The sequence below is a fragment of the Sesamum indicum genome, linkage group LG4, assembly GCF_026168435.1.
Source record: "Sesamum indicum cultivar Baizhima isolate 11 linkage group LG4, ASM2616843v1, whole genome shotgun sequence".
NCBI classification, from domain to species: Eukaryota; Viridiplantae; Streptophyta; class Magnoliopsida; order Lamiales; family Pedaliaceae; genus Sesamum; species Sesamum indicum.
In genome coordinates, this window is record NC_142660.1 from 18,794,682 (window position 1) to 18,813,307 (window position 18,626).

Genomic DNA, 18,626 nt, shown 5'->3' on the forward strand with positions numbered 1-18,626 from the left:
AAATTTATTGATATTAGCAAAACGATTAAACAAAAAATCCATATTTACCCCCGATACTTATTACTGACTTTTTACGGGTTAGATAAATATTTTCAAATCAAACTTTTAATTTTTTATACATATTCACATACGTTAATACATGTGAGGAGGTATATTTTCACCTTTATAAAGATAGTTTAGTAAACAAAAAAATTTATTTGATCTGTATTAGACTCTATATTAAGTCGATTGAAGGTAACTATGGGTTTCTATTCAGTGTTTTTTGCTAATATCGATAAATTTTGTGATTTTTGACTAACAAAAGGATGTTTGATGTAATTTTTTAAATCATATGAGGTTTACATATAATTGCACTAAACCTCATAGGCGGACAATGTAATTATCTCTATTTTTTAAGTGTTGGGGGCAAAGTGCATATTTTATAGTTTAAAGGGGGTAAAATGAAAATAGCATATATTTCAGGGGGGCAAACTGAGATTCACCATAATTTTTTGCGTATAACCTTCATATCGTGCAGCGTCAGCTTGAGCTAAGAGAAAATGGCGGCCCTAGCTCGGTTTCATCTTCTCCAGCCATCTCCAATCCTCAGACCATCTGCACTCTTACCCAAGTTTCCTCATGCTTCACGTTTGCTCACTATCCACACAAGTTACAGCACTAATCTCCGCCGCAATGGCGCCGGTTCCGGCGGCCGTAAACTCTCCATCACTCCACCACTTTGCTCTAAATCCGAGGTTTCTGCCTCAGTAATTTCTTTGTCCATCGTGTACATTTTGTGACGTCCGTAGTTGAAAATTTATGATGAAAATTTTTATTGCAGAACAGTAGTTCAAATACTGAATCGAGCCAATCAATAGTCGGTGACCTTCTGGATTACCTCAATGAGTCCTGGACTCAGTTTCATGCTACTGGTATCTCATTTTCTGTTTTGAAATTAGGCGTTTCTACAAGAATTCGGTTTTTATGGTTGAATTACTTCCCACGTTCTTTGCTATCTCTATGTATTAGAAGCAACTCGGTGTTGTGAAGTTGTGACACGTGTATAAATCCTGTGGCTTTTATTCCCCCCGTTCCCTTGGTATCATTGGGCCAGAAATATAGTTACCAGGACGAGAATGAAATCTTGCATTATATTTTTCTCTTGTTCCCATTGAGATATTTGAGATCATCAATGCCTGTGGATGGAGTGAACTGTTAGAGCTGACAAGAACAGCAAGACACATGAAATGTCTGCTAATGTATGTACGTGGAAATTATAAAAAGAAATGTAATTGGCCAATGGGTATTCTGAAAGTGAAAAACAAAAATAGAAAGGCATTATAAGACTGTAAAGAAAGTTGATTCCTTCGCAACAACATGGTTAAACTGGGATATCCATTTACACAGGAAAAGATGATAGACTTGAAGAAGAGTTGTTACACTGTGGTAATGTGAATTCTGACTTTTATGTGTTTACTTCATGATGCTTTCTCATTCTTTAGCAAATGCCTAAAATTGAGGAAATAGTGTGCTAAAATTTCACAGATTTAAATTAATTCATCCTGCTAACACATAATCATAGTTTAAAGCATCGATAGATATCTCTAATATCGGCCGCTACTTAAGGGAAAATCAAGAAAAAATCAAACAAAAAAGAATGAGAATAAGATGGAGAGTGGTGATTATTATACGGGTTCCTTCTTAGCCTAGAAAATAGTGAGCTAGGAGAGAAAAATTTCTCATCATCCTATTTTTCATTTTCAGCCAAGGATTTTGATATTTCACTCAAAATGAATTTCATTAATATGGTTATGATCACATAGATAAAGGATATTTTTTAAGAAATATTTTTATAAGACTTTTTTGTTTAGTTAAGCTACCTTGCACGATTCTAGTAACTCTGGTTTGCAAGTAGATACAATAATTTTTTTCATACTGATCAGTTTGATTAATGGTATTCAACCACATAATCTATTGAACGTTGTGTAAATGACTAGAATTTGTTTTCCAAAAGGCAATAGTGTATATTGTGGTTGTTTGAGTAATTCTAGCAGCCTTGCTTTTATTGAGTAACCCCTGAGGCAGCATCAAGTTCTGAAATCCGAGAATATCTAACGTTATTTATTATCTCCTAGTATATATGTATTACTGATAATATCCAATAATATTGAATTATATCACCGATATGATTATACTATGAGCCATATCTTGATAGTATTAGCAATAATATTTGAAAAACATAGCATTTTTGTGAATAGTATATCCTTTTATGGAATTTGCACTTCTTTTCTGGAAACACTTTGTTATATGATTTACTTGAATTATCATTACAAATATATGCTTACTTGCTGATGGACTAGTTTCTGTTATGAATTCAAGTATGACAACAATGCTCTATTTAATATACTAAAAGTTTTTAAAATATTCTAGTAATTTGTGTTATTTGTACCTTTTTTTTCCTTTTCCAATTTCACACATTTGCTACTTCTTCAGCATCCTATACTGCAATTATTCGGTATCATTCATTAGTATCTCTATATACCGTGTCTATCATAACTAATATTGTTGCTAGTACCGTGACGTTGAACTATGCACATAGTGGAGAAAGTTAGATGCTTAGCTTTTAACATGAGTTCCCTTGGTTTTAATATCCACTCGTCCATTTGCTACTAAAAGCATTTAGACTGTATACCTTCTGTGACACTACAGCAGGATGAATTTTTTGATATTGTTACATGAAAATTAAGACAGCAAAACTAATGACACTGTATCTCGGATTATTTATATGCATCATAAAGGATCAAGCAAATCTTAATGGCCATGTCACATGAGATTGTGAAACAATCTGGTTTGGATTCTCTACTGTATTTTGAAATCGACACAGAATCTGGTGTTATCATGTTTGTGAGTTGTATAAATTTTGTATGCTGTTTATGTTTCTGTTAACTGTACAGTGTATGCAGAGAATTTGCAACTCACCTATTCTACATGAAAAGAAAATGAAAATGAAAATGAAAATGAATTAAGGGACTTTATTCTTCTTTTTGCCCATTTAAGTCTAAATTCACTGTTATTCTTAATTTGTTTGTTAGCTGAAGCAAAACGACAACTGCTTGCTGCTGGATTTCATTTGCTTAATGAGAATGAAGAGTGGGAACTAAAGCCTGGTGGTTGCTATTTTTTTACTCGGAACATGTCTTCTTTAGTTGCCTTTGCCATTGGTGAAAAGTGAGTTAAATGAATCTTTGTACATTACTAAAGCTTTGCTACATCATTGCATGACAGTGGCTTCTCTAAATCACTTGCTTTCTTCGTTCACCTTGTTGCTTTTTGATTATGTACTTTATGGTTTATGCTTTCTGGCCTATGGCATCAAAACTCTTCTAGCTTTTTTCCTGTTTAATCTGTGATATTCGTTAATGAAGACCCCAAATTAGTTTTGCAGGTATTCCCTTGGCAACGGTTTTCATGTGATCGCTGCACATACAGATAGCCCATGTCTTAAACTGAAGCCAAAGTCTGCATCATCTAAATCTGGCTATCTAATGGTCAATGTACAAACTTATGGTGGTGGTTTATGGCATACTTGGTTTGACAGAGACCTAAGCCTCGCTGGAAGAGTTATTGTTAGGGCTGATAATGGTTCCTTCTCTCATAAGCTGGTCAAGATAAAGAGACCTTTATTAAGAGTACCTTCACTTGCTATTCATCTCAATAGGTCTGTTGTTTTTGCCCTCACTTTCTGCACTGTCTTTTTTGTCTTGCTAAATTTTCTCCAAATCTGTGTTCTGAGTTAAAAGGCTGTTCACTACCCATGGATACAATATGCTTTTCTTGTGATAGAGTAGTTTTAAAGTTTTAGTAGTCTATGCCTGATATAGTGATAATCAACCAAAATGGGAGATCTACAGTTGAAAGATTATGTAGTACACTCTATGTAGTTTGGACTTGTGCTGTTGGAGATGTCGTTCCTGGTAGATTTTGATACAACTCATGGATGCTTCTACTTTTTCTTCAACTACTGAACTAATTGGTTCATTCAACTGACCATTAATGATTAGAGTTGAAGTTGGAAATTTTGCAAATTATCAGAAATAGAAAGGGAGACAAAAATTGCCCCCATGTCAGTTTGTATTTTTTCACATTCTTTCCATATTAAGCTAAAAGAATCTTCGTTCCTTGCTACTTTTTCCACTGGTTGTGCTGGTTGTATATGCTTCTGTTTGATTGTTTCTCATTTATATGTGATGGTTCCCGTAGTTCTATCTCTAAATGATTGGGTGCACTAATTATTAGATGATAGTTAGGTTCAAGCTTTAAACAGAATAGAATCACATTTGGTGGATTGCCCTGCAAACAATTTGGAAAGGAAGTTTTACCTTGTAATATAGACGCACTTTCATTCTTCTTTTGAGTCTCAACATATCAAAAAGACGGTTCAATGAGCAATTTCTGGCACTGATCAACTCACTTTTTTATTGCGAGCCTATGCTTGTAAAAAGGCTAATTCTTAAATGTCTCTTGCATCTTTCTTTTAACTGAGAGTTGCATAGGGGACTATTTTACAAAATGTTTTCTCTTTCTTTAGACTACATGCATTTACTTTCACATGATGAAACCAAGATTAACTTGACTTTGATTGTTAATTCTGTGTTTAATTACATACAAGCAATTTCCTTTTGTTCTTTTGTAAATACATACAAAGAGTTGTCAAATGTATTAAGTGTCGTCTGTAAGGTTTGTGTTGGAGCAAGTCGCGAAGCCCTGATGTTTTCTGTTATGGTTTTGTTAAGGTTTCTTCAAACTGGTTCATTCTTGAGCACCACCCCAGAGATTATTTTCAGTTTGTTTTAACTTATTTTTTTTATAATCTATTCCATGCATTGACCATGTGCCAAAAGTTCTGCTCATATTCAAATTCTGGCATCACTGATATTTGTGGCTTTTATGTTTGCTTATTAATTGTTAGGACTGTAAATACAGATGGGTTTAAGCCGAACCTTGAGACTCATCTCATCCCTCTTTTGGCAACGGAAGCTGACAAAGAATCTGCCGAGACCAATGACAAAACTAGTGCATCATCTTCAAAAGACGCTCATCACCCGCTGCTCATGCAGGTTATCTCTGAGATTCCATTCTTCTGTGGTAGCATATCTGGAGAACTTGGATGACTTTCAATTGGGCTATGATCAACTATTGAAAGCATGTGAAGAAAGTTATAATCTTTTTAGAAAAATATGCAAAAAGGAGAGTTGCTTCTGCACAAAGCATGTTGTCTTTTAGTACCTGGAACTCTTACAAGCCCAAGAAATCATAAAGGTCTATGTTTGCGTTGCAAGCAAATATAAGTTTCTCTCGGAAAAGATCTTTGTTGATAGATATAAATTTCTATATTGTTGACAGTCTTCTCAGATGGTCAAAGTGCATATTCTCCGAGGCCATTTTTACTTAAAACTCATACCTGTAATCTCAGCAAAAGACAATATAGACTTAGCAAAACAGTAAGGATCACTTTTATAGTGGATAATTCTGCACAAGATGTGATCCAGTGCTCGCTGCTAATATGAACAGAACATATGAAATCTACTAGATCTCGTGCTGGCAGTTTGCTGAATGTCTTTAGGTTTTGTATCTTTTTCTGAAACTTCATCAGATTTCCTAAATGACAGCATCGTGTATTGCATATCTCCGTTGTGTTCCAATTTTTAAAATCTTTAAGTGTCTAGAATACAATATATATTTGGAGCCTGAATGGATGATCAATAAACTTATCAGCTGCAGCAGGGACTTTAAGACACATTCCCCAATCACTCCACAACCCGATTGAAGATGGCGGCTCTACAATTTCGTATTCTCAACTTATTTCAAACTGCATTCTTATGGGATTTGAGTAGGGATAACGGCAATAATAGTATCACTATCTATTTAAAGCATAATGATACCCAGAACAAGCAATAATTATCCCAAAAGATTTCCATACTTCTCTCTGTGCCATATCTTCCTTTAAGAATAAGCAACTCAATGATTCTCATTGGGGAAGCAACACCTTCTTTTGAAATTTGAGAATTGTATTTTTGGGGGTCCAATTCCAGCAAGGATCCTAACTTTTTTTATTTTGATATAGAGATTTTGACCTAAACCATATAAAGTTTCTCTTCTGTCTCTGCATCTGCAAGATTGAAGGAATATATCAAAGTTGCCCAAGTTGATGATATTTTCTTCATCTATTACAAGGTATTGCTTCATTCATTTGAACACTTCACTGATCAGAAATTAAGGTTCATGTTGTCCTCAGTGAGAAATTACACCTGAATTTTGGTTGATGTGATAAACTTTGGCCAAAGAGTTGCCTAACTGACTAAGGGAGATTTCCTAGTATGTGTCACTGGGGCTTTCTTTGGATCATATTTCAGAATTGTAGATGAATGTGTGTTTACACAATTGTATTAATTGAATAGTTTAGATGAAAGATTGCTCGTGTAAAATAAAAATGATGCCATAGGATTTATTGCGAAAACTGCACTGGTTTTGTATATATTATGGATAATTGTTGGTTACATATTGAGGTGTTATCAGACATTGACTTTACGATGTTTTTAGAGAATTACTTCTCCATGCAGCTGCTTGTCTCATGCTATACACATGTACAGCATGCCAAAGCACTTTCCATAGACCTATCTTGTGTGTGTTCTTATAGTCAATATTCTCTATACGTTCCTTATTTGAGAACAAAATGTTAGTAGCTAATCATGTCATACAGTGTAATTAAAAATATTGCAGAACATCTAAGGCATGTCACCATATACACTCATTTTTCAGATCTTGTCAGATGAACTGGGCTGTAAGGTTGAAGATATTGCCAGTGTTGAATTGAATGTCTGTGATACTCAAGCCAGCTGCCTTGGAGGTGCTAATGATGAGTTCATATTTTCTGGAAGATTGGATAATCTGGCTTCAAGTTTTTGTGCATTGAGAGCTCTTGTTGATGCTTGTGCTTCACCTGAAGATTTAGCAAATGAGCATGCAGTTCGAATGGTTGCTTTATTTGACAACGAGGAGGTAATAACGAACATAACAGTGGTAGTTGAATTTAGCTCTTACTCTTCTGCTACCTGGTCTGAGAGTTGACATTACAGCCAGCTCGCAAATGTTAGCTGGCTAGGCAACATTGAAAAATACAGTATTCATGCAGCTTGTGTCCATTTGATCCTAGGGACTCTAAAGCATAGCAGGATAATTCTGATCGCTCATATTTTCTTTCTCCTTTCTCCTTTCTCCTTTCTCCTTTTGAAGAGCTATATTGAATATTGGTGTCAGTCTGTGGTTCCATTGATGACGGGCATTTTCTCATAGAATCAAGTTGGGGACGTTCCAGATGGAAAGGTGTCATTAACAAGTCTTCCCCCGAAACTATTATGTTCCCCTATAAAAGCTATTGATTAATGATAATATCTCTTGCATGCTACTCGGGAGAAGAAAAGACAAAACAAGTCTCAATGATCTTATAAAGATATTCCTGAAGTCTCCTCTTTTATGAGATTCACCTATCATTATTCGTTTAAAGAGAAAGAAACTAAAAGTAGTGTAGTGCCTAACTTTTTTGTTTGTCTGTAGAATGATACCGACATCCGAGAGAATAAGTTCATCGAGGACACAGAATACATTGTTACTGATTCTCTTTGCAGTAGTGTATGTCAAATTGGAAAAAAAAGAAAAGGACGCCATATGGAAACAGGCATCTATTTGGTGATAGTGAGACTCACCAGAAACTTACCTGTAATTTCCTGAAGCATTGCTCTGAGGTTGTATGAGAATTGAAAGCAAGTACTTGGAATGAATTTGCTGTTTCACAAAACATGATTTTCACATGTGCCATAAAGCCAAGGGCTTCAAGCCCTTAACAATATGAACCTCTTTCATACTTGAAAGACAGCACTGCGAAAAGCTTTCATTTTTTTTGTTCATACTAAATAATATGTTGTTCAACATGGATGATGAATTTGAAACATATCTACACAGAAAAATCAATATAAAGATAATTGATTATGTGAGAATAGAAGATACTTTTGGTATGGGTTAGGATGAGTAGGTTCTGAGTTCAAGAAATTATCTTCAACTGCCATACAAGTGCACATTTAAATCAAGCTTGTGTGGAGCACTGATGCCTTTAAGTTTTATATTTTCAAACTCATTATTTCAATAACCACTTTACATTTTAATAGGTTGGTTCAGATTCATACCAGGGAGCAGGTGCCCCAACTATGTTTGAGGCCATGAGACGAATAAGTGCCTCTCTAGGTCAACAGTCGGTTGGGGAATGTGGCTTTGCACGGGCAATACGTCATTCTTTTCTTGGTATGCTGCTCCTTCTGGGCAGGAGTATATGTCTTATTTCTCATAAATCTGCATTCTGCATGCGAAATTTGATTTTTTTCTGAAATTTACAATGATTGTTGGTGTAATTTCTTTAAGAAACTAGGGATTTTTCCAATACAAGGAAAAACTTGTGCCATTATGCAGCATGGACTTGATCAAAAAACACATTTCCAACTCAAGGAAGTTTCATATGAAATGATACTGTAAATATGGCTTATATAGGTGGGAGACAATTTTTGTATATTTCTGGACCTGTCAATAGATGCACTCTCTTATTGCATTAAGTCATCATTCCAATTAATGGTTGAAGTAGATATCTTCAGTCATCTGTTGCAGCCTGCTAATACCTCGGACATATGAGAACTAGCTGACTTGGTTATTTTCTATTTGAACTGTTAGCCCTAAACTGAGAACATTTGAGCTTGCCAAGTTCTTACCTCTTTATAGTTTGTACATGTGTGCTGCTACTGTCAGTGGTTGTGGGATTTGACATGCCTGAGAACATGATTTAATAGACCAGGAAATAGAGGTCATAAGTTATTTTGTTTATCTTTATAATTTATCCTGTCTAAAACATTATACTAATATTAAGTTTGATAACACTTGTGCAGTGTCCGCTGACATGGCTCATGGAGTCCACCCCAATTTTATGGATAAGCATGAAGAAAATCATCGGCCAGTGTTGCAAAAAGGGCTTGTCATAAAGCATAATGCAAACCAACGTTATGCTACAAGTGGAGTCACATCTTTCCTTTTCAAAGAAGTTGCTAAAATTCATAATCTTCCCATTCAGGTGACTAAACTTTTAACTGAGTTGATGCTAATATCTTAGGAAAAGAGGACTGGAAAAATAATCATGCTTCTTATTCATTAATTTGTGGTGCACTTTCTCATGCTTTCGTGAATTTTTTCCTCTATGTAAGATGTTAGTGCTGTAGTTATTTGTTGATCTTCTGGAACATAACAGTTTTAGCCTTTGACTAACAGACTTGGGTTTGGGACTGGGTCAGCATCATATCTTATGAGGTCGTAAAATTCCTTGACTCCTAATTAAAAATAAGGGACATTTAGTAACTTATAGTAGCACCAAGGGAAAAGATATTCCTTCTGCCATCTATATATTTTCAGACTCTTAACTGCTACAAATGTCTCCTCAAGGGAACTAAAGGCTCTTTTTTTCTGTTTTTCTGAAAAAAAGGTCTGTATCCATTCTGGGAATATTAATGACCGACAACAACTTAGGGTAGCTTTACAATTTGAGTTTGGAAGAGGTGATTTAGATTTGTGTTGGGGGAATATGATGGATGTTTGATTTTGAAATTCGTTGTGAGATAGAAAGGGTAAAGTTGAAGAATAAAGATGTCTCTGACTTGAATTTGAAAGAGAGAAAAAAAATGTTTTAGACATCACGTTATGTCTTGTTAGTGAGGTTTTGTGCTGTTTATTTATTATGTATATTTTTAAATGAGAGAGAAACACACACACATTGTATAAGTTATGTTTTTCAGATAAAGGTAAGAGCAGTAAATATGAGAGTAAAAATTTATGTGCAATTCTAAACCACTGAAAGATGGGTGAAGTTACCAACCAAACATATAGGGACTTCCTGCAATTGGAAGATGAATAAAGAGGAGATTCAGACACAGGGAATGCAATCCTCTTGCTCTTGTTGTTTAATGTGAAATACACTAGTGAAGCCCTTATCCTTATTATTATAATGGCACCAGAAGTTAGGATGCCTATCTTGTCAACTGTGGGATTTCTCTTTGTTAGAACTGTCATTTGTTGCTTAAGGAATTTGAATTGATTAAATGAGCTATAAAAAGATATGACAAGAGGATAACAAACTGAACAGCTGCTTTCTGAACCTCCAGTCTAAACCAGTTACAAGTGATGACAAAGGGGCCCAGGCTACCCTTTTAATGGCAGGAATTAAATAATTAAGTAAATATCAATCTCTCCTTTTGGTGTTTCATTACCTGTAAGTTATAACAATTGTTTTAACAATATTACTTCAGCTTCCTATTTTTCTTTTGTTGCATGGCGTGTTGTGCCCATTACCGCAGGCACTTTGATGGTTTACTCACTTATGTACCTTACATCGTAGTTCAGAAATCCTGCATTTCAGCTATATAGTTTACTAGTAACTCAATGTTCCTCTGCTTGCCACTTTGATGGTTTACTATACTAAAAAGGATGCATTTAGCTGTATAGTTTACTGGTAACTGAATGTTCCCTGCTTGCTGCCCAGCTTTTGTAGGTTGACAAATAAGTGGGTTTCACATAAGTAAAACATCATACATAATTAAATACACACACATATATATATATATATATATATCAGCAAGATATGAAGCCAGAAATTTGATTACATTAGAATATTGTTTATTAGCTCCTTGCATCCGGCCAATGCTATATTTCCTCTTGCATCTGTAAAAACCTAGACCAATAAGGGGGTGGGATTCAAACAGAAGGTTTCTTAAAACTATAAAGTAGGGAGATGAGAATGCAGAAGAAAAAGCTTATTCGTTCATACTGAAAGTATGAAACATACTAGGTGAAATACATTGCTCGTATCCTAGGCAATAAAATGAGGATACAAAATTAACAAGGCATTTCCACGTGTAGTGGTAGCTGAAAGCTAAGATCTAATGGAATTGCCAGATGATATCCTGGCCCTTGGTGCCTCTAAGTCCATCTGAAGCGTGCACGTGGTCCTCTGCGCCGCTACGCAAAACGGTGTCTTCTTCACTTAAGTTAGCTGCAACTTGGTCTTTCACGTAATAATGGTACGGCATCACATGCTGTTCCATCCCCAATCTTGCAATCCTTGATCCAATGGCTGTATTCTTCGCCCTCTTCTTGAGTAGGTTCTTGATTTCAATCTCATTCTAGATCTCTGAAAGCTTACTTCCTCCTGCTGCTGTATCTCCAGGTTGCCTATGATGGAAAGTAGCTGACAAAATAGCACATAGGTCCCTTCTTCATCATTTTCCTCATAGACTTGGCAGAGTTGAGTCTCAATTCAGCTTGCTCTGTGATGGATTTCATGCTCACATTCTTAACAGTTCTGGAGATAGTAATCTTCATTTTATCATAGGAAGTGAAAGTCAAAGTCTACTAGACTATGTTTTCTAAGCCAGTCACCACCAAGCACCATGTTGCAGCCTCCTATTTGAGCAGTCTCACAGGGTATGTGAAGGCTTGATTCTTTATCATCCAAGTGAAGGGCAGTGTACTCTTCTAATAACCTTGCTTCCATGAGCAACACGAACTAGCGCCACCAGTGTATTCTAATGCACGTCCTCTATCCTCGGCAGTTGATTCATCCCAATAAACAATTGGTGCTCCACTGTCTATCAACAGTTAAATCTCTCTGCCAGTCTGCCTTATGTTTTCTTAATTCTTGTAGTGTTCAAACTAGCACTCCTAGTCAGGGCATTGAGACACAGTCATGTCTTCAGTCTCCAGTACCTGATGTTCTTCATTAATATCCACGTCTGCAGCATAAATGGACAGCTATTTGTCAGTCATCATCATGTGCAGTTGTCTCCTCTTACGTCTGTGCCCTTGCACAAACGTCTTATCACAGTTATATACAAACTTTTTTCTTTCCTTGCTCTCATTTCTGCTGCATTGAACAGTTTTCTAGTGGTTGGTGGGTTGTGGTGGTTAGACTGGAGATTTTGATTGTATGACATGAGCTTTGAAAGTGAAGAACTGAATTGCTGAGGTTTGTATGATGATCACGCTGGTGGGGGGTTTTGTGGTGTATGGAATCCTTCTCGAGTTATGGCCTCTTCTGTAGTTTCTTGTCTTTTGGCAAATGAAATTGCTTGGCTCAATGTTGCAGGTTTGAGTGTAAGAACAGCACCATTAATTTCCTCCAATCCACTAATGAAGCTAGCTGTGAAAAATTCCTCTGGAAATTCTTTGTTATCAAAATTTTCTAAATACTGGTTGACAGAACCTCTTTGTTGTAACCTATGAAACTCTCCAACCATTATTTCAGGATCCCACTCATCAAATCTCTCTAGAATGGCTTGCACAAAGCTACAAACTCACTCCAGCTGGGCATTCCTTTTCCCTCTAGAAAACCTTGGAGCCACATTTCTGCCTTGGCCTCTAAGTGTACAGATGCTAAAGGGACTTTGTGCTCTTGTGTGATAGTGTCAACAATCTGAAAGTATTGATTACATGTTCTTACCCATGCTCTTGGCTCCTCACCACTGTATCTAGGAACTTCACCTTAGGAAATGGGAAGAAATGTGACTGAGATCCAGTGAATGGTGTATCTAATTCCTGCCCCATAGTTGGTGGTAGTTGTGATGTTGAAGCTCTATCTGCCTGTGCTGTTAAACCCTCAACTAGAATTGATTTGTTCCACAATTCCTTGCCATTGCTGTTGTATCGTCCTCTGGTGGTTTTCCATATTCGCAAAGGAATTTGGAACCCTGTCTGCAAGGCTACCATACTCTAACTGAGAATGATGGTGCCATTCATTCACCAGCTTGTCCCAATGCTCTAACTTCAACCAACAGGATCTCCTGCTTCTTCTGTGCCTCTCGATTTTCCTTTGATGTTTGATCTCGTTCAGCTGCCATGGCCAAGGTAGGTGGCTCTGATGCCACAATGTAACAACGTGGACCAATAGAAGGGGGTTGGGATTCAAAGAGAAGGTTTCTCAAAGACTAGAAAAGAAAGGAGATGAGGATGCACAAGAAAAAACTATTTCAGTAATATTGAAATATGAAACGTACTAGGTTAAATACATTGCTGGTGTCCTGGGCAACAAATGATGACATAATAGAAGATTAACAAGGCAATTCCACGTGCAAGTGGTCCTGCCATAGTTGAAAGCTAAGCTAGCCTTTCGCTGAAAGAATTGCCAGATGAAATCCTGGCCTTGGTGCCTCTAAGTCCTGAATCCTCATTGTAAGCATGGGTGTGGTCCTCTTGTCAGCTGCTCAAACTACCTCGTCTTCGCTTCAGTGAGTGGCATCCTGGTGTTGCCACGTAAGTAAATGAAATGGCGTGGCATGTTGTTCCATTCCCAATTTGCAACCATCAATCTAACGGCTGTATTCTCCCCCTCTTCTTGCGTAAATGCCTAATTGGATAGCTGGCATTTAATTGCTCCACGTGTGCCAGATTGCTGACAGCATCAAATCAAAACCTATAAAGAATTCTAGTTTCCTGCACTCACACCCTATTCTTGAAGTTTTCGCCATCAGATTATCATTTTTTAAGGACCTGAATCAGACACTTACCGTTGTTAAGTATCTGATATTTGGATGCTAGCTAAGCCCTTATATATCACTCGCACAATTCTCCACATTCAACGTAGGATGGGGCATTAAGAAGTCCCTTTTTCAAACACTTGACGTGCTTGTTGCATCCTACAGCCTTGGCCCATAGCCCAAGGCCCACTCCACCAATACAAAACCTACTTGGTAACACCAAGTGAGTGGCTCTCTTACCATTGTAAGGACTTTGATTTGATTCTACTCTTGGCCTTTCGGCCGTTTCCACATCAACAATGGACCCTTGGTAAACTAGTACAAGCTGAAGCTTGTCTTGACCTGTAGGAATTGACGTGGGATAGAACGTGTTATGTTGTATTACCATAAGTTGTTGATAGCAATTCCGTTTGGTGTGATCGCTTTCTTGTCTACTGATTTGAGATTGAACCTTCTGGTTGGGAAATGCTTTAATTACTGGAGGGCATTCCCAATGTTTAAAATAGGAATCAATCGATGTAGAAAATTGAAGCTTGTGCCTGAAATTGACTTGTCATTGACAATTAATATTCAAATAATTACTCATGAACTTAAGTTGTTGCTGCTTACAACAGTTCCATTTTTTCTGGCATGAGTATGTCAAGAACTCATTTGGTGTTCTCTGACATGTCCAAGATATATGCCTTGACAATTATCATAGGGTGGATGGGTATGTTAATGTCGTTTTGTGTTATCCAATTTTCTACATCTAGAAATTCTGTATCATGTAAAGATCTTACAAACTCTTCTCGTGTGTTTGGAACGTTTTGAACTCAAATAAGGTATGGAGGAATTTAAGTGCCACTGTCTAAGCACTATACATTAGAAGTTGGCTTCTCAACTAAGAAATCACATAAAGAGATGGGGAAGCTCTAATTGATGCATAAAATTTTTCATGGATGCATCATCATTGTTATGCAATGCATTATATTGTGCAGGAATTTGTTGTGAGAAATGATATGGGATGCGGATCAACGATAGGTCCAATACTGGCTTCAGGAGTTGGAATTCGTACAGTTGATTGTGGCATAGCTCAGCTATCTATGCACAGGTGAGCTTAAGTTGCCATGTCAAATTATACTCTGACTTAGATGTGTTAAAATGCGAGTAGTAGATCATTCTGAGGAAAAAAAGCCATTTCATCATTGATCCCGCAGCTGTTCCGTGAAGTTCCATTTTGTATGTCTATCGTCTATTCTTAAACACTATTCATATTCATTTCTCGAGTTGCTTTCTTGTGTTCACTTGCAGTGTGAGGGAAATATGCGGAAAAGAGGATGTGGACATTGCTTACAAGCATTTCAAGGCATTTTATAAAACGTTCTCAAGCATTGACAAAAAGCTGAATGTTGATTTCTAGCTTCTCAATGCAGAAAGATTTTAAGGCATTCAGAAATTGGTCCGCTGTTCAATCCATCCTCCTGCTGTTCTTCCCATGCAGCCAGGGTTATGCTAGACAGAGGCAAGGAAGATTAAAGAACACATCCGCACATGCACACAGTGGAGGAAAGAAGAGAGGTTTGGCCTACTATGTCTGCACATAAATTTTCTAAAACCCAACTTTTTATTATGTTTCTGTAAAACTGCAGAAACTTTTATTACTGAATGCAGATTGACATGAGCAATAGACTAGAAAAGCATTTATGAGCCATAGGCTTCACATAAATGATATAACATTGGGTATAAACTCATAGAGTTTCACATAATTGACGGAACATTGCCAAGGAAGTCCCAGAATGTCTTGGAACTTGTTTTAGTTGTGTTTCTGCAATTGACTTTTATTGCATTTCTTGTTTCCTGTTGATGAGCTGGAGCCAATTTTGAGTTGAGCATCAGGCTTCTGATGCACAATTGCTTCTAAAAGCCTCTGCTTTTGCTTTAACTCAGCCAGTAAGGCCTGATTCTCCTGATTGAGTTGCTCAGCTGCCTTACGCAGCCTTTCATTTTCACGGATCATTTGGCAGTTTTCCATATACAGCTCTGTGTTCTGCTTCTCCATGATAACGAGTCTGCAACATAACAAAAATATACATACTATCAGGTGCTAAAATCAAGAAAGGGGAATGAATCTCGTAATGTAGAATTATTGCATATCTATCGATGTAACATGCTTTCCAGCATGTGTGTGTCCATGTATGTGTGTGTGCGTGTGTGTTTGTGTCTATTTAACTTGAAAGCTTGAGGTTGAAAGAGGAAACAAACATTATGCAGCAAGTTATCCAATACTTCGAAACGATATCTAGTCTTGCGACTGGAGAAGATGTGTGATGGTGTTAGAATAATAGCAAGCTATTTATACCCATTTAATTGATAGGACTCGCTCTATCAGGAGGCGCACGAGAAGAGCACCAGTGCTCATAAAGCAGGAAAAACCTACCTGTAAAGCCTAAATTTTGCCGGTTGCTCATGCTAAAAGACATGCAAACATGCTTTAGCCGTTGAGTTATACTTTGTCTAGAGTGTGATAACAGGTCTTTTCGGACCATATATCACGTAGAAATTGCTTGTGTGTAATTGTTGTGAGATTCGTGGAAAAACAAGACAGGGAGCTGGAATGTTAGCGTACATGGGAAGATTCGTGGTGGCAGAAGAGATAATTTTGTCACCACAAACATGTATTTCAGAAATTCTTATCCGATCAGGTTTGGTCGACCCAAATCAATCACCAATCAAACGGTAAGTGTATTGCACTTATCATATAATTTATTTAGGTTTGGCTAAGTCAGGTTCAGACTAAAATTTCTCCATGTATTCTATGGGCATGAAGGTTGTTGGTCGCATGCTCCTGCATGCTAATATAGTTGTATTTCAGATGGAGATATAGATGTTTAAGTTGCACTCAAATCTTATACATTGCGTGCTAAAACTTAATATTTTCACTGTTACTTTTCTCCGATAACTGATGTCATTTACTTGACAGTTGCTAGTCGATGTTATTCTTTGTTATTGACGAACTTTATTGTTGTAGTCTTGTATTTGGTAACTGTTGTTAATATTGTTCTTTTTAGGTAAACCACATGCCGATGCCCTATAGTTTTAGCTTAGTTACAATCACGAAGTTGTTTGGAAAATTACTATAAACATCGGGTGTTTATCATTTTCATCCATTTATTTATAACTCAATTGCAAAATCGTCTTAAAATTATTCCTTTTTTTCAATGTTATCCTTCCAGCCATGATCTGACCACTTTTCAGTAGGGCATTTCAGGTACTTCCCCCTTACAATGATTAAATTATTCAATATATATATATATATATATAAGGTTTGGGCATTGATTATTGTCTTTATCATTTGAACCTTGATTTGGCTAGGGAAGTAAAAGGAGTAAGTAAAGAGAAAAATTAGTATGAAAAAAGTGAAAATTACTACAACCCCTTAAGAGAGTTTATATGTAAAAAGCCATTAAAATACTTATTCCATCAACTTTCATATCACAAAATACCCAACTATTATTTTTTACTTTACTTTTTGTCAAAAATTACCCTTCATCTTCCTCCATTATCACTTTATTTACTAACTTACTTTTGGGATTAATTTTTTTTAACTATAATTTTCTTCCATTTAGTGACCTTTCAAGTCTCAACAACCTAATAGAAAGACCCAAGAGGGACTATATTGACATTGTGTTTATAAAAAAGAGGGAATTATTTATTTATTTATTCTTTTTTTGACAAATTTATGTGGTAATTTGAGAGTATTTTAATAAGATACTAACATTTGAACGAAAATAAGGGGTGGAATTTGGTCGGAAGGACGATATTAAAAAAATTGAATAATCGTAAGATGTCTTTGCAATTGAATTATAAACAGAGGAAGAAAATGGTAAATACCCTTTTATTTTAATTGATATTTGACGTAATTATGTAATGTTTAGACGATGCTGTAGAAATGTCAATACTATCCTTACAATCTTTTTAAAGAATAAATGTGAAAATAACATCAGAAATTGAGGAGATGATATTACCATTTTACCCTTAACCAGAGGGCCTCCAACAGCACAAGTCTACAATTGATGCTTCAATCTCTCTGAGCAACAACATTAGTATTCGGGCTGATTTTTTAAGATTAATGTGTTAACCGAATACAACCCCCTACCTAGTCAGTGTGTCCAGAATGAAAATTTCAGTAAAATATGAACCCCAAATACAAAATTTTACACTCAAGTACCAAATAGAATCTCAAACTTACAATTTGTGTCCCCATTTTTATAACACAAATACCAAATATTTGTCTTATAAAATAAGCATGCAATATATACACATACAAATTTTCATTCAAATAGAATAAGTATTAGCAATTATAAAACTAATTTACGCTTAAAATATATTTAAAATAAATTTGCATTCTTACTCGTGTACCAAAATCTAACTAATCGGTGCCTGAACTCGACGGTTCGATCGGGTCTAGTATTGGATCCATTTTTCCATCCGACCTGGGATATCCGAATCGGAGAAATCCGGCCCGTCACCCACCCCTACATGCTCATATATACAGAAAGTAATTACACACATTGATCTTGATCTTAGCATCATTCAAACATATGCACCAGTAATGTTTTACGTATTTAATATCCATCATTGAATGCATATTGTGATTAAATAGAATCGAGCTCTATAACATCATTAAGTCAATTTCAAATTCAGAGTGATTATGATGATCACAAACCGAATGATCCAACAAAATAAGTAGGTCAAGAAAGAAGAACACTCGAGCAACAACGAATATTATTAAAATTTATAATTATCACTCATTTCTATTTGTTCTTACATTTTTTGTTTTTGAAATGAAAATGTTCGAGTTTCTTTGTTGTTAACAATTAATTATATATTTTAATATTTTTTTAATTAAAAAACTTAATAGAAAAATTATAATACTATAATTTAAGATAATAATTATTATAATTAGAAAATTAAGGTATCAATTGAGTATTAGTATTTATTAATACAAAATAATATATTAAAAAGAGAGAGAGACAAACCAATAAGTCGATT

The 18,626-nt window shown here is 35.9% G+C and overlaps 1 protein-coding gene and 1 long non-coding RNA gene across 2 annotated transcripts; one reads left to right on the forward strand and one right to left on the reverse strand.

Annotated features, from left to right (window-relative positions):
* The first annotated feature begins 507 nt into the window (after positions 1–507).
* LOC105161051 (Zn-dependent exopeptidases superfamily protein) lies at positions 508–15,362 on the forward strand. Its single transcript, XM_011078617.3, has 10 exons — positions 508–734; positions 821–911; positions 3,072–3,207; positions 3,425–3,697; positions 4,949–5,096; positions 6,799–7,038; positions 8,202–8,334; positions 8,967–9,148; positions 14,573–14,685; positions 14,886–15,362. Exons 1-10 carry the CDS (start codon positions 540–542, stop codon positions 14,992–14,994), a joined length of 1,620 nt encoding a protein of 539 aa, XP_011076919.1. The 5' UTR covers positions 508–539; the 3' UTR covers positions 14,995–15,362.
* LOC105161050 (uncharacterized) lies at positions 15,180–16,009 on the reverse strand. The gene is made up of 2 exons (XR_847734.3): positions 15,837–16,009; positions 15,180–15,643 (listed from the first exon to the last, which is right to left on the reverse strand). It is a non-coding gene; the product is annotated as an uncharacterized LOC105161050 (long non-coding RNA).
* Positions 16,010–18,626: the final 2,617 nt, after the last annotated feature.

Excerpts from the sequence above, each read along its gene's own strand:
- LOC105161051 (XM_011078617.3), top strand. The coding sequence starts at position 540 with ATGGCGGCCCTAGCTCGGTTTCATCTTCTCCAGCCATCTCCAATCCTC. Across the intron at positions 3,208-3,424 it reads GCCTTTGCCATTGGTGAAAA|GTATTCCCTTGGCAACGGTT; the intron begins GTGAGTTAAATG and ends TTAGTTTTGCAG. Across the intron at positions 3,698-4,948 it reads CTTGCTATTCATCTCAATAG|GACTGTAAATACAGATGGGT; the intron begins GTCTGTTGTTTT and ends ATTAATTGTTAG.